Source organism: Brachyistius frenatus, unplaced genomic scaffold (genome assembly GCF_029030835.1).
Source record: "Brachyistius frenatus isolate BFR_SWC_R1_liver_20210118 unplaced genomic scaffold, ASM2903083v1 Contig_6, whole genome shotgun sequence".
NCBI lineage: Eukaryota > Metazoa > Chordata > Actinopteri > Embiotocidae > Brachyistius > Brachyistius frenatus.
This window is the reverse complement of record NW_027210605.1, coordinates 7,559,744-7,573,483: the sequence shown is the minus strand read 5'-3', so window position 1 is coordinate 7,573,483 and position 13,740 is coordinate 7,559,744. Positions and strand designations below refer to the sequence as shown.

The following is a 13,740-nucleotide window of genomic DNA, read 5'->3' as shown; positions in this document are numbered from 1 at the left end:
ATCCAGGTGCAGTGACTTCCTGGAATCTCCTGCACATAATGTCCCCAAACTGCAACTGCACAACTGCAACTTGTCATTTTCATACTTTGTAGAAACTTTATAAAAAAAATATGTAATGTAACAATTAGTGAGCTATTTATGCAAAGCTAAATCTCTACACAAAGGTTTGGGCCTTCTTTTGCTTTGTAGACATCTCTAAGCTCAATTTTCTGATCATCAGTTAGATGTTTTGAGGAGTCCATGGTCGTTGAGTGATACCCCAAGAGTTAAATAATGTATCATTAGCTGACAATTCATATTAACGATTCTTGAACCGTCCCAATGAGTCAATTAAGGCCTAACAAATCAAAATTGTTAGACTTTACAATTTGAAAGATGTCAACACTTTTTGTACACTTTTTTTCCAGTTAAAATCTGCAGTATGGAATGTTTGTCTTCCTCTTCTGACTCATCTCATTGTTCGAATTTGATCCATTCAGTCCAATAACATTTTGAAAGTCTAGAAGAGCCAGACAATTGAATTATTTTATCCCCATAATCTTCTCAAGTTAGTTTCAAGCGAAATAGGAAGTTAACCGCCTTAGCTCTGCTCATACAGCATGCTCTCTATGTATTCATTTGGCCAGCGTGGGAATGTGTCACTAGACACCAAATGTAAAAACTCTGTATACTGTGAAATACAGAGAGATTTATCTTGTGGTGATAGGCTTAATCACCATTGTGTTCATTTGGCAAGAACTTTCACTCGTGTAAAATCCTGCTCTATAGGTTTAAATAAATTCAATAAAAAGTGCATCATCACTAGTCTGTATGTGGCAGTGCTTGTATTAACTTATTTTTACTTTGAAACTTAACAACATATGCAAATTGCCCATACGTGTTGAAACATTTGCATACAGAGCTCATCAGATGTTGATGTCACCTAATATTTACCAGACAGATATCAGATTGAGGTCAATCTTTTAAAATCTAACTTGGGGAAAAAAAAGTGAATACATGTGATTCCAAAAATGTTGAACAATTAAATGATTTAACCTGACTTTTGTCCTGAATGAAGAGAATGTTTTACATTTGTTAGTGACCATGTGAGGACATTTTGTCCTCTGAGGCAAACTGCACCCTCTCACACATCCCTGAGTTTGACAGGTGTGGCATCTAAAGTTGAGGTGTTGGACATGTTGCGACTGGTATGAATCAGGAAGTAATATCCGGTGCAATGTCTCATTCTTTATTACCATTAGTGCTCCTATTTTTATTTAAATTTACAGGTTGTTTTTTTTTATCAGCAGCCATCTGTTTTCTTTTTTTGTTGTTCAGAATGACTTGCAGCTTTTACCGAAGTCACAGTGACATTAATATGCTTTGTGGATTCTTGTAATAAGACTGATAAGGTAAACTTGAAAAGAAAAAGTTAGTCAGCAACTTTTCTTGTGAATGTGAGAAGTTTGAAGAAGATGCTGTGATACAGAGGAATGACTGTGAAGCTGCACTGAGATGTGACAATATAGGTTAGGTAGTTACTTTATTAATCCCCGAGGGGACATTTTTTTATATGTTTAATACCCAATCTTTGGTCTTTATCCTTTATTCTACTTTTATATCTGAATATATTTCCAGGTTAAATAGGCTCCAACTGCATAGAGAAGATACATGTGTTTTCCTTGCCAAGTGACTAAACATAACTAAATAAAATAAAGAAGCACTGATGGAGTTTTTCACGCAAAGATAATTTCAGCTCGAGCCTAAATTAAAACTACATTTCATTTAAGACTGTAAGCTGCTTTCCTGTCACTTTGGGGTTGTAGAGAGACCTCTGGGCGTTTTCAGCAGAGGTTTCAACACCTCCCTCCACTGGCAGTTTAAATGTAGAGAGAGAACCTCTGTGGTGCCAGTGTCCTACGTGAAGGAACGGGGACGCAGCGATGGAGAGTTTCTCTGTGTTTCTCTGCGCTGTTTTGGTCTGTGGGGTCCGTGCTGGGATGCCTCACGATGACATACACTGGACTTACACAGGTGGGCTTTTTGCTTTCAGAATATCGATGTATATTTTTAATAGACTGCATTTTGTTCACTCAAAAAAACCCACTTCAAACAATTTAACTGAAGCCGTCTGATGCGTAAAACGTGCGTTGCGACACCTCCAGGTCGATTAGTTTTGCTGTAAGATTAAATATCGGCAAATAAAATTAACTCTGTAAGAAGTCATGCAAAATAAATTTTGTTATCATTACTTTTCGACAGTCGTCCGAAGCATTTAACCGTTGCGTTTTCTGGCTGTCGCACCAAATATTTTGAGTAACCGCTGTCAGACTCTGGTTACATCAAGACCTTGTGAAGACAGTCATGGCAACAGGTTTTATGGAGTGTATTGCACAAATGTCGTAAATGTTTTGGCAGTGAATATTATTGGACGGAGACGATATCCGGTTAAACAAGTCCTGTGCGTGCCAGCATTACCAACAACCTGTGAGCTGTTTTAATCCTCTGCAACATAAACCAACAGTTCCAAATGTCACTCAAGACATAAATCTATCTCTGTCCAGTGAAAAATTCCCATTTAGGTTGATAATTAATTATCCTTTTCTTCCACACAGAGGGAGCTTTGGACCAAATGCACTGGCCAACCAAGTACCCTGCGTGCGGAGGGAAGAAGCAGTCCCCGATTGACATCCAGCGGCGCAGCGTTAAACACAACCCAGACATATTACAGCTGGAGCTCAACGGATATGATACGCAGAAGGGAAATTTCCTCATGTCCAACAACGGGCACTCGGGTAGGAAAAGCCAGTTGGATAAAAATGCATAAGTTACTCAACCTCAGTTTCTACCCTGGTACTTGAACTAAACTTTCTGTGACAGCTGCATGTTTTCCAAAAAGCCATTTGTCTCCATTCATTTGTGTAAACTCTTAGCACATTTTCCAAAACCTTCTGAATTTGTGTAATTCACAGTGAACATCAAGAATTGTTATTACTTGGTACTTTGCGGATTACAAAAGTCTGCACTACCTTGGTAACATGAAAAAAAAAACGGACAAGCATTTTCTTTCTTTTTTTTAATGTTATGTTGAAGTGAATGTAAACCAATTCTTCTTGGATGGTGGGGAAAAAAAAGTCTGTAACATAGCTGCAGTTATATAAAAGTAATCTTAATTTGTCTTATCTTGGTTGTTACCAACAGTTCAAATTGACCTGCCTTCCAGTATGATGATCACCAAGGGCCTCCCAGGGAAGTACACAGCTGTCCAGATGCACCTGCACTGGGGCGGCTGGGACCTGGAGGCCAGCGGAGCGGAGCACACCCTAGACGGCATCCGATACATGGCAGAGGTGGCCTTAAGAAAAACAAATGAACGAAACTCATAATGATAACCTGTCACTGCAGTGATGACAGGTTGTTAGCGCACAATGCAAAATCCTCATCCAACTCAAACAGAGACTCTTTAGATACAGGCACAAATATTTAAAAAGTGAACGTAAATTTTAACAATTTAGCGAAGCAGAACTCTATTGTGTGGAAATAATTACACTCCCACAGCGTCGAGCGATGAATTGTAACAGATCATCAAATTATTTAACCCTGGACCGCATTTTGCAGAACTACCGACATCTGTTAAATTGAAGACTAACCTTTGTCCTCCTCTGTGGCCCTGTTTCTGAGCCGCTTACATGCAAATTTATCTGACAAAGGCTTTTGTTTTCTGCTGAGTAGTTTACCGCCAATTTGTTCCTCTGCTGCTATAAACAAGCCTTAACTGCTTTGTTCTTGGATTTGACCGAAAACCTAATATAAATATATTTATATTGTTAAATTCCATTTGAATTGCAGGTCATATTTTGTCATCTGACCTGTTCTGTGTTTCCACATTGTCTTTCAGCTCCATGTTGTCCATTACAACTCTGACAAGTACAAGAGCTTTACTGAAGCCAAAGATAAGCCAGACGGCCTGGCAGTGCTCGCCTTCTTCTATGATGTACGTGAGACACAAATACTTTCATCTACATCTACTCAGGATCTAGGATCTATTTCAAATGAATGACCGTTAGTTCTGCTGTGGGAAGTTTAGAAAAAGTCTTTGTAGTGAAAAGTTTGCCAAATGGGCCAGTGGTCTTTGAAGTGTGTGATGTTTTGTTTTGGTCATCCTGCTGCGTTATAAGTCTTCAGCTGCATGCTGACACATTCAATGAGTGCTTGTTTCCAGAGGGCTGCTCTGCATCTCAGGCAGTCTCAGATATGAGACACTTCCTTTTCTTTCTTTTCCTTTGAGAGCTTATCGCTGCAGCAACGCCACTGCCGGCGTCCACTGTGATAACAAAATCCTGTTTGAGTCAGATGCGTTTGGATACAAACGATTCAGTTTCATTGAAGTTTAAATGACAATGCATTTTTTTTACAACTTGGTTTGCATTTTTATAGTTTTGTCATTATTTTTATAAGACAGCAAGTTAATTGCTGAGATCTGGGAACGAAGTAACACGACCGAATAAAAGTCAGATGGGGAAAAAAACGTAAACAGTCAGATTGCTAGACAGAATGTAGCTGCAAAATTATGACCCAAATTTACAGTTGACATCTATCACAGATTATTGACATACTTTCTGGTTCAACACTGTTTTCTTGAATAAGTATGAATAAATTTCAACATCACCCACTCACCTTTGGTTTCCACCATCTAATAAAGTCGGATGATTGGGCTAAACCTTTGGCTGTTTAAAAGTCACACAGTCACCTTTCACTTATCAGATCTTTGACACTTACTGATGTTGGTGAACAAAATTTTATAATAACAGATTAGAGAGATAGAGACTCCATGGGTGAAAAAACTAAATTAAGGTTCAGGTTCAAATAAATTGGAATCCTTTTAAGGAAAACCCTGACTTGACTGAATGTTTAATCTTTGAGTTTGACACAGCTTTGGTTTATTTCCAGGACGGCCACTTTGAGAACACCTACTACAGCGATTTTATCTCAAACCTGGAAAAAATCAAGTATGCGGGTGAGTTCCATGTGCAGTCCCGTACACGAGACCATCAGAACAGAGAAACAGCTCCATTGCACTGCTGGAGGTCAAATTCCGCCTTTAACCTTTGAGTCTAATGTGAGGCTCGCGTCACCCCGACAGGTCAGAGCATGAACATATCGAGTATCGATGTGCGTGACATGCTTCCAGAGAACCTCAACCATTTCTTCAGATACCAGGGCTCCCTTACGACTCCACCCTGCTACGAGAGCATCCTCTGGACTGTGTTTGATACACCCATCACCCTTTCACACAACCAGGTATGGTTCATTCAGCTTATGTGGAACAAATTGGAGGGAAATAGGCTCGTTTTGAATGTTATGTTGTGCTCTGTCATAGTTAATCTGCTACTCTGCTGTGTTCAGATCAGGAAGCTGGAGAGCACTCTCATGGACATGGACAACAAGACCCTGTGGAATGACTACCGCATTGCTCAGCCTCTCAACGACCGTGTGGTGGAGTCCTCCTTCCTGCCACGCCTCGGGAAAGGAAGTGTGTAGTTTTTTGTGACAATGTGATTGCACAACGCCGTTTGTATCATTTATTCCAAGGAACTGATACAGGGAAGTCCAAGGCCTGATTCTAATCCTCGTCATCGTTTTTCACTTTCTGTCTTTTAAGCTTTTTGCCGGCAAGATGAAATTGAATCCAAGCTCCTGAAGATCGAGGGTCTGATAACGTCTCTTGGAAAGAACATACATTCAGGTAAACTGTTTGTCCTAAAAACAGCTAAGGATGGCTGAATGTGAAACAGAAGTGCTCATATTTACTTTGCGTTGTTTATCCCTCTATAGGTGGACTTCGTAACTCAAGGCCTACCAGATATGGTTAGTGCTTTGGAGAGCTGAGATTGAACTGCGATTAGATGGGTGGTTCTCGTCCTCCAGTCTGAATCTAGTTTTTCTGTCTTCCTCAGGGTCTCGTGCTCTCTTTCCTCTCGTGCTCAACTTCCAGGAGAGAAATTTTGGCAGTTATGCTTTGGCCCGCTTCACCCATCCCATGGAACTGGACTCCTTCACTGCCTGCATGCACATCCTGACTCCGGTCATTGGGGTCCACACGGTCATCTCCTACTCCAGCAATGGCAACGACAACGACCTGATGATCTCCATTGGTGAGGACCTAAATGCAAGAGAAGTGGGCCTCTGGATCGGCAACGAGTTCGTCAACCTGCCGTACAACTTCAAGTCCCACGACTGGGCGAACTACTGCATCACCTGGTCGTCCCACACCGGTGGCGCGGAGCTCTGGATCAACGGCATGGTGGGGGAACAGCGGAACCTGAAAAGCGGCTACATGATCAGCCCCGGTGGCGTCTTCATTCTGGGCAAAGACCAGGATGGATTACTGGGAATCTCCGACACGGGCACCTTCGTGGGTAAAATGACCGACGTCAACGTGTGGGACTACGTGCTGACCACAGCAGATATCCGGGACCAGATGTCATGTAAGACTAACAGCACCTCGGTGGGGAATGTGTTCAGTTGGGGATCCACCAAACTCAGTCTGTATGGAGGGGTGCAGCTGGACAGTCAGTACAGATGCTCCTGAAAGGGCTTAGCTGCTTCTGAGCTTTCAAATGTGGCAACAAACCAAAACACCACTGCTGATGGTGGGGATTTAAAATGTTTAAATGTTTGAAATGCTTGTGTAATGAAGGATAAAATGTCTTTTGGGGATCTGTAGGTCAATATTTAATGCAAAATAAATGTCACAGCCATACGCAATGTATTCCATTCATTTCTCTTCCTCATCAATAAAGGCTTACAAGAGAATTACTGCTTTGTTTAATTACTCAAGCACCCATTCACACCTCTGTGAAGCTGCATGTTGCATCTTTACTGTGGCCGGCACTGCTGTGTACAAAAGGTCTGCAGGTACAAACAAACTGCACACAAAGAATCTAAATCAAAACATATTCCAGTCCATCACCTCATCCTGGAGCGAAGACTTCCTCTCCTCTCAATGCTCTCATTTTTCCTCAGAAGGCCGTGACCTTCACTGCATCCTCCAGGCTCTCTTTGCTCTCTTTCAGCGGCAGATCTCCGTCACCCAGTTTGATCTCGACTTTGTTCCTCTTAGCGAACATCTGGCAGATTTCAAGGAAGGTCTTGTTCTTGGTCTCTGGCACCACCAGCCAGATGTAAACCAGTGTGACCAGACAGATGAAGGCAAAAATGATAAAGCTGTTGGGGCCCAGGCCTCTCTGGAGGGGGGGAAGAGGAGGAGGAGAGGAAATGTGATCTGTGTGTACTCAACACAAAATGTTATAAATATATCAGCCAGAAACAGTTGGAGGACATAAACAGCAGCGAAGGTGGAATGGAATTTGCATGCTGCTTTCATGAGAATGCTCTTTTTTGGTTTCTGTTCTTCAAACACCTTGTTTGCTTTTCAGCTTAAAAATTAAGACTTGAAAGGAAGTAAACATGAGACAAGCATATTGTTTATGTTTCTGTCAATCAGAAAAGGAATAGTTTAACTTCAAAAATAAAACCACTTGACACAAGATGTCTCCTACTTCCCTGAAGTCCATTATCAGTGTTTGCAAGACATCTGTGTTACATGCTGGATCATGACCATGATTCCAGTGCCTGCTCACTGAAGGTGAGCACAGAGAACCTTTTCTCCTTCCATGCCATCTAGTTTCAAACTTTGCAGGTAGTGTTAAAATGTAAAGGCACTTTAGATGTTTAGACTTTTATCTATCACACAAGTACATTCAGCAAGATGTTTGATCCGTCCCGAATTCATTCCGCAGCATGACAACAACTTCAAGCATACATCTAGAGTAATAAATAATTAAGACGAATTGAAGCCCATATGTCTGTGATATCCTTTCATTCTATATACATAGCCAGAGCCAGGAGCAGTGGCTCTGTAGTCTCCCCTGGTTACATGGTAAACTCACAGTACAAGGGTGTTTCAATGGTAGTGGCATCATGAGGCGCTTTTGGACCAAACACTTTTTGGGACTCCCTGAGAGGAACCACTCACTGGGGAGTTCCCCACAAACTATATATTTTCAAGGGCAATTTTTCTGTTCACATACGCTGTCCACCTGGCAACGTCTCTTCTGCCTGACATACAACAACAATGGTCCATTTGTCTGCGTTTTGTATAATTTCTTAAGGCTAAAAATAAAGGCATAGGATGGATTTTTTTTAATTTTTTATTGTTGTTATTGGTGTTGTTGATCTGCTGCTGCTTTGATTGGTTTAATTGTGTTATTGTGACTTTGCTGTTAGTTAAAATCCATACTAAATCGTTAAAACACAACTTAAGTCCCACAATAACACAAAATAACCAGCTAATGAAGGCAGTAATAGATCTGCAACTCCCTTGTTTTGCCAGGTGAAATGCGGAGGAGTCTGGTGGGTTCAAAGAGAGTGATGTAATGGTGCAGTTCCAGTGTGGGAAAGAGCTTTCTGACAGCAAGGGAAAGTAGTGAACCAATCATCGTACAGTCAAATTACTATAGTTCCTCTTGTGCTGGGAAAGTACCTAAAGTTAAGTAGGAACTCGGAAAAAAAAGTCTCTCAAAACAGAATTCTAAGAATTACAATGATTCTCAGTTCCTGCAGTGCTGGGAAAAAAATGGGGTTTTTGTGATACGCTTTGATTTTCTCCTGCAACCTACGGTCCAGTTAAACGATGATGTTTCATGTTGTGAGTTTGATGCCTGAGAAAACATCTGTGACCGACACTTTGCATTTTCAATCAAGTTGTTGCTAAAATTCAATATTTGTTTTGTTGTCTAGAATTATAAGTTTGTTTGTAAATCTTAAGACAGAAACACAGCACATATTTCCGTAAAGAATAAGTAGTATAAATGATCACATTACAGAGAGGATGTCATGGAATAATTTTGTGAATTGCTGCTTATGCTTAAAAAATATCTGCGACTAATTACATTTGGAAATAAAATAAAGTTGTGAGAGTTCGTAGAAATTGCGAAACTAACCTCGAGGAAGGGGAAGATGAGGCCAACAGTGAAGTTGGAGAGCCAGTGGACGGAGCCTGCAACCATGAAGGCCGCAGGCCGGGCCGACTGCCTGAACATCTCAGTGGTCGTCACGGAAGGAATGGGACCTGCAGAGCACACATGTGGTCAACCGCAACAAAACACACGTCATCACTATTCAGGGTCACAGTGAGGATGCTCACGTCTCAAATGACTGACTACTGATTTACAAAATATATGATTACATGTCTGGTCTCATCCAAACAACACTTCAGCTAATGGAGCCCCCTGTTGTAATCAGCATGTGTGTGAATGACCGCGGGTGGGGTCGGACTCACTGGGTCCTATGGCATGTCCTATGACGTAGACGATGACACAGGCGATGCTGACGTAGGGCATCCACGTCATGCTCTCCTGTCAACACACACAAGCAGCAGTCATTATCTTTAACTGGTCATATTGATGGTTTTCCAACAGAGACAGACATGTCTCCTTCGCGGCTGCACAGCGTGGGAGTGTCTGTTATTGTTATTCCTTATTGATTGATGTGCCCGTTATCCACTCCTTTCTTTAAATTGTGCTGTTACTGCTGCTGAAAATGCTGCCTGTCTGAAAACACTGGGTCCAGGTGAGCTTGCAGGTTCGCAGGAGGGTTTTGTGGTTCAGTCTGATGGTCAGCTTTTCTTCTGCTTTAGTGGTGGATCTCTGTTTTTACGACTTTTCACGACCTCAGCAAACAGATATGCAAAGTCATCATTTTATTTTCCAGACGATGGTGGGAGCAGCAGATGTGTAATATTATTACAGCATGATGGTTTGTAGCACAGAGAAACAGTTTATGTTTGGCTGTGTGCTCTGTCGTTTCCTGATCACTTGTCCCATCAGAGCCTGCTGTTCCCTCCCTGTCCTGTAGGGGTCCTCAGTGTTTTCCTGTCTTTCACCGTCATCACCCGGCCTTCTCACCCACCTGCTCACAAGTGCCTGCTTGTTGTTTTGGACCTGGTTGTGTGTTCTGGTCTCTATCCAGCTGAACATATTGGTAGATGGTTTGAAGACCAGACTGAAGGCAAAGTTCCTCTATAATAAGGAAGAAATGAAGATGTTCTGCATTACAGGCCTGGGGCCTCTTCCAGGAAACAGCCTTAATAAACTATAAACGCTGCCCTGTATTCTATTTAAAAGCATCAGAGAGCAAAGTTTTTAGATGCTTATTCCACATGTAAAGTCTTGTTTAACAGCATTTAATGACTAAAGTGTAGTAACAGGACCTGAAACGCTGTTAAAACTGTACACAGATAAGATTCAAAGACCCACCTTTAAGCTACTTTTAGTCTATTTTTACAATCTAATTTCACAACAATCAATAATGTCACATAATGTCCAATATGACAGGGGAAACTAGGACAGGAGAGTCCCTTCGATGCGCCCAATCACAACATGACTACTTGTAGATCATTAACTTATGTGTCTAATATGATTACAGCAATGGACGCTGAATGTTTGTTTGTGTCCATACACTATGCTAACATTGACATTTAGACTGCATTTCATATTTCCTTGTGCACTGAACCACTAGAGTGTAGCGAAGTAACATGTTGAAGCTGAAAGTCACACTGAGGGTTTTAGCTGGTACCTGGAAGTTGAGAGCGACAGTGAGCAGCACACAGGCCCCGCAGCAGATCCCAAAACCACAGAGGAGGAGCAGCCGTCGCCCCGTGGCCTCCACGATGAAGACCTGGGACAACAAATTCCCCGTTCAGAACTATTATCTCCTGCTGATATGATCAAACAACAGACCGCAGGTGTCCGCTCCTCCCCTCCAAGTTTCAGGTTTGCAGGCTTTAATTTAACAGGATACCCACAGCAGCTATGGTCATGAAGACATTCACCGCTCCTGTTCCCACCGTGACGTACTGGATATTGTTCTGTTTGACTCCTGCAGTGGCATATATGCTGTCTGCGTAGTAGTAGATCTGAGAGGGGAGACAGAAATGCATTCTAGTAGGAACAGGCCAGTCCTGGAGCTGAAAAAATGACTGAATGACTACAAAGGGATGAAAACCGACTCTGTTGCGTGTCCTGATTCTTTACCCACTAAATTCAATAAACAGAACAATGTGTTTAAACAGTGCGCTGTGAAACAGAGTCAGTGCGGGCATCAGCGTGTGAGGGACAAGGACAACTGGACAGGCACGTCTCACCGCATTGACACCCGACAGCTGCTGACCCATGTTCATGACGATGATGGAGACCAGCTGCCAGCGGAGAGAGCGCTGGGACAGCAGGGTAACCACGGTGAGGTGGCCCTCGGCCCTCTCCGACTGGCTCTCCAGATGCATCTCTAACAGCTCTGTGTCCACGTCGTCCGTGCCGCGTAGACGCTGCAGGGCTAAACGTACAGAATATCACCAGATCATCCACGAGCCCCTCTGTTGTAGCCACGAGAGGCAGTTTCTCTGTTTTCTTACCTTTCTTTGCCGTCTTCTCATCTCCCCTCTGGATGAGCATGTACCTGGGGCTCTCTGGGAAGAAGGGCAGCAGCAGGAGCTCAATCAGGGCAGGGACACCGGTCAAGCCAAGCATGAGGGTCCAGCCTGAGTACGGGGTGAGCACAGACACCTCTTTCAGACAGTTTTTAAGACTGTGTTCCAGTATCCAACCAATAAAGGATCGAAGATTTGCTAGAAACCGTTATGGCAGTCAGTACCTGTGCTGTTGCCCAGTATGTTTCTGATGCCCAGCACTTGGGCACTGAGGATGCCAACGGTGATGAAGAGCTGCGGTATGATGCCAAGGGCTCCCCTCAGGTTTTTGGGCGCGAGTTCGCCCAGATACATGGGCACCACATTGGATGAGAGACCTGCAGACAGGGAAGGATGCACGGATGAAATCAAATGACACCTGATCCATAACAAATGCCTGAAAAACACAGTATCTGACCTGCACAGATGCCCACTATAAACCTGGCGACGATGATGATCTCATAGGATTTGATGACCTCACTGACGCCCATCATGACAGCAGGGACGATGGAGAAGATGTTGTTGAAAAGAAGGGTGCCCTTCCTGTTTGCAGGGTTGAAGCACATCAGTTCAGATCAAATGCAGCTACAGCGCATGATAAATATGACATAAAGGAAAGAGTTTTACCTCCCTAGTTTGTTGACCAGAGGAGCCACCATGAGAGAGCCAAAGAAGCCTCCCAGAGGGTACATGGACACGGACAGAGACCACAGCAGAGTCAGGAAGTTCTCCTCCATCGGCCTGCTGTAGCGCTCCATGTGGGTGGTGTTGTAAAACTGCTGCATGAACTGAAGAGAGAAGGACATGAGTGATAGAAACACATCCACATCTCAGTGGCACTGGCCTCAGCAGGAACTTACCGGTGATGGAGAGTTGATGGCGGCCACATTATAACCATACTGGAAGGATGAGCCAAATGCAGATACGAGCGTTGCCAGCACCAGGACTGCAGTTAACCTCTGTTCGGGGACATTCAGCGCACTATGTGACACCTCGTTTTTACCACACTAACATCCTCTATTATGACCACGCTGTTTGGACGCTGTCACAACAGACAAAACCAGACCTGATGTGGTGATAATCACACCTGGACTGTAACTCACCCCTCTCCTCTCTACAGGCGTCCCCAATTCCTCAGTCTTTGCCATGGCTGTGTTTGGACCGGTCACTTTCAGTAATGGCACACTTTGTTATGACTGAACCAGTGCAGTCTGCCTGCCCTTTGGACATGAGATCAGAGGTGGTTTACGGCTCGGCGGTGGTTATGGCTCTCATGTTGCTGACTGTGTTTTCAGGTTGAGAAAGTTTTGTCTGTAATGCAATCGCGATATGAAACGTAGCTCTGCACTGACTGCTGATATCTGGTGCTTTTTATTGCACTGCACTATCGACTGTATTGGTTTAGTTGACGAGCTCTACAGCTGCCATTAAAGGATAAATGATAAGTATAAGGCATCTTTATTGTTGATCCACCTGCAGGCTGCGTTGTCTCATGAGGGAAATTACGACACAGTATTGTAATAACAAACAGCTGGCCAAGACCTCACTGTTGTTTATCCGCTCTCATGCTGAAAACAATTCCTCACACACTGATGATGCTGAATAGATGAATCTTGTGCAGAAACACCAAAGCTGCAAATCCCTTTTTTTTTTTCCAGTGTTTGCGTTGTCTGCATTTTGTCATGTGCTGCATCATCTCTTATCTCTAAAGCTGAGCCTGTTTGTCAATATGATGTCCCCGAGGCTGTTTGCTCTTAAAGCTGAATATTACTTCCTTCAGGGACGCCTCGCTGCAAAAACAAGGGTAACATACAGCATGTGTCAGTGAGCAGACGATGCTGGTGGGAAAAGGGAATAATTCAAAATATCACAGATGATGGTTGAGCTGTAAAAAAATTTCACGGACATAAAAATATGCATGTTTTTAGAAGGTCACTTTCATCCAGTTAACCAAACAATGCACCTTGTTATATTATATTCAAAAGACCCTGCAGGTGTTTGAATCTAACAGCTTATTAACAGAGAACGCTTTTCAGCAACATTATGAACAAAATGATTCATATCCAGCTAAATTTTTCATTAAATTCTTCTCGAATCCACCGAGTGAAAATATCATCTGGCTGTGTTTTGTTGAATTTCTGATTTGGGTTGATTTTCATACATAAGACAAAACAGATGCAATAAAAAAAACAACAACTGTAAAATATGAGGCTTGATCCCAAATGATGGAGCCA

The 13,740-nt window shown here is 42.8% G+C and overlaps 2 protein-coding genes across 3 annotated transcripts; one reads left to right on the top strand and one right to left on the bottom strand.

Moving 5' to 3' along the window:
- The first annotated feature begins 1,906 nt into the window (after positions 1 to 1,906).
- ca6 (carbonic anhydrase VI) lies at positions 1,907 to 6,795 on the top strand. Its single transcript, XM_069688973.1, has 10 exons — positions 1,907 to 2,013; positions 2,595 to 2,774; positions 3,181 to 3,329; positions 3,878 to 3,973; positions 4,930 to 4,996; positions 5,123 to 5,280; positions 5,386 to 5,512; positions 5,642 to 5,725; positions 5,815 to 5,847; positions 5,937 to 6,795. Exons 1-10 carry the CDS (start codon positions 1,923 to 1,925, stop codon positions 6,569 to 6,571), a joined length of 1,620 nt encoding a protein of 539 aa, XP_069545074.1. The 5' UTR covers positions 1,907 to 1,922; the 3' UTR covers positions 6,572 to 6,795.
- slc2a5 (solute carrier family 2 member 5) lies at positions 6,789 to 12,691 on the bottom strand. 2 transcript variants are annotated; one of them, XM_069688974.1, is made up of 12 exons: positions 12,610 to 12,691; positions 12,367 to 12,465; positions 12,134 to 12,294; positions 11,925 to 12,049; positions 11,692 to 11,844; positions 11,453 to 11,578; positions 11,186 to 11,373; positions 10,847 to 10,957; positions 10,618 to 10,719; positions 9,323 to 9,398; positions 8,985 to 9,112; positions 6,789 to 7,226 (listed from the first exon to the last, which is right to left on the bottom strand). In XM_069688974.1, the coding sequence occupies exons 1-12, from the start codon at positions 12,652 to 12,654 to the stop codon at positions 7,002 to 7,004; spliced, it is 1,539 nt and encodes a 512-aa protein (XP_069545075.1). In that variant the 5' UTR covers positions 12,655 to 12,691; the 3' UTR covers positions 6,789 to 7,001. The 2 variants fall into 2 exon arrangements, with proteins under 2 accessions (XP_069545075.1, XP_069545076.1); XM_069688975.1 differs by lacking the exons at positions 12,367 to 12,465; positions 12,610 to 12,691 and having other exon boundaries at positions 11,925 to 12,045; positions 12,134 to 12,286.
- Positions 12,692 to 13,740: the final 1,049 nt, after the last annotated feature.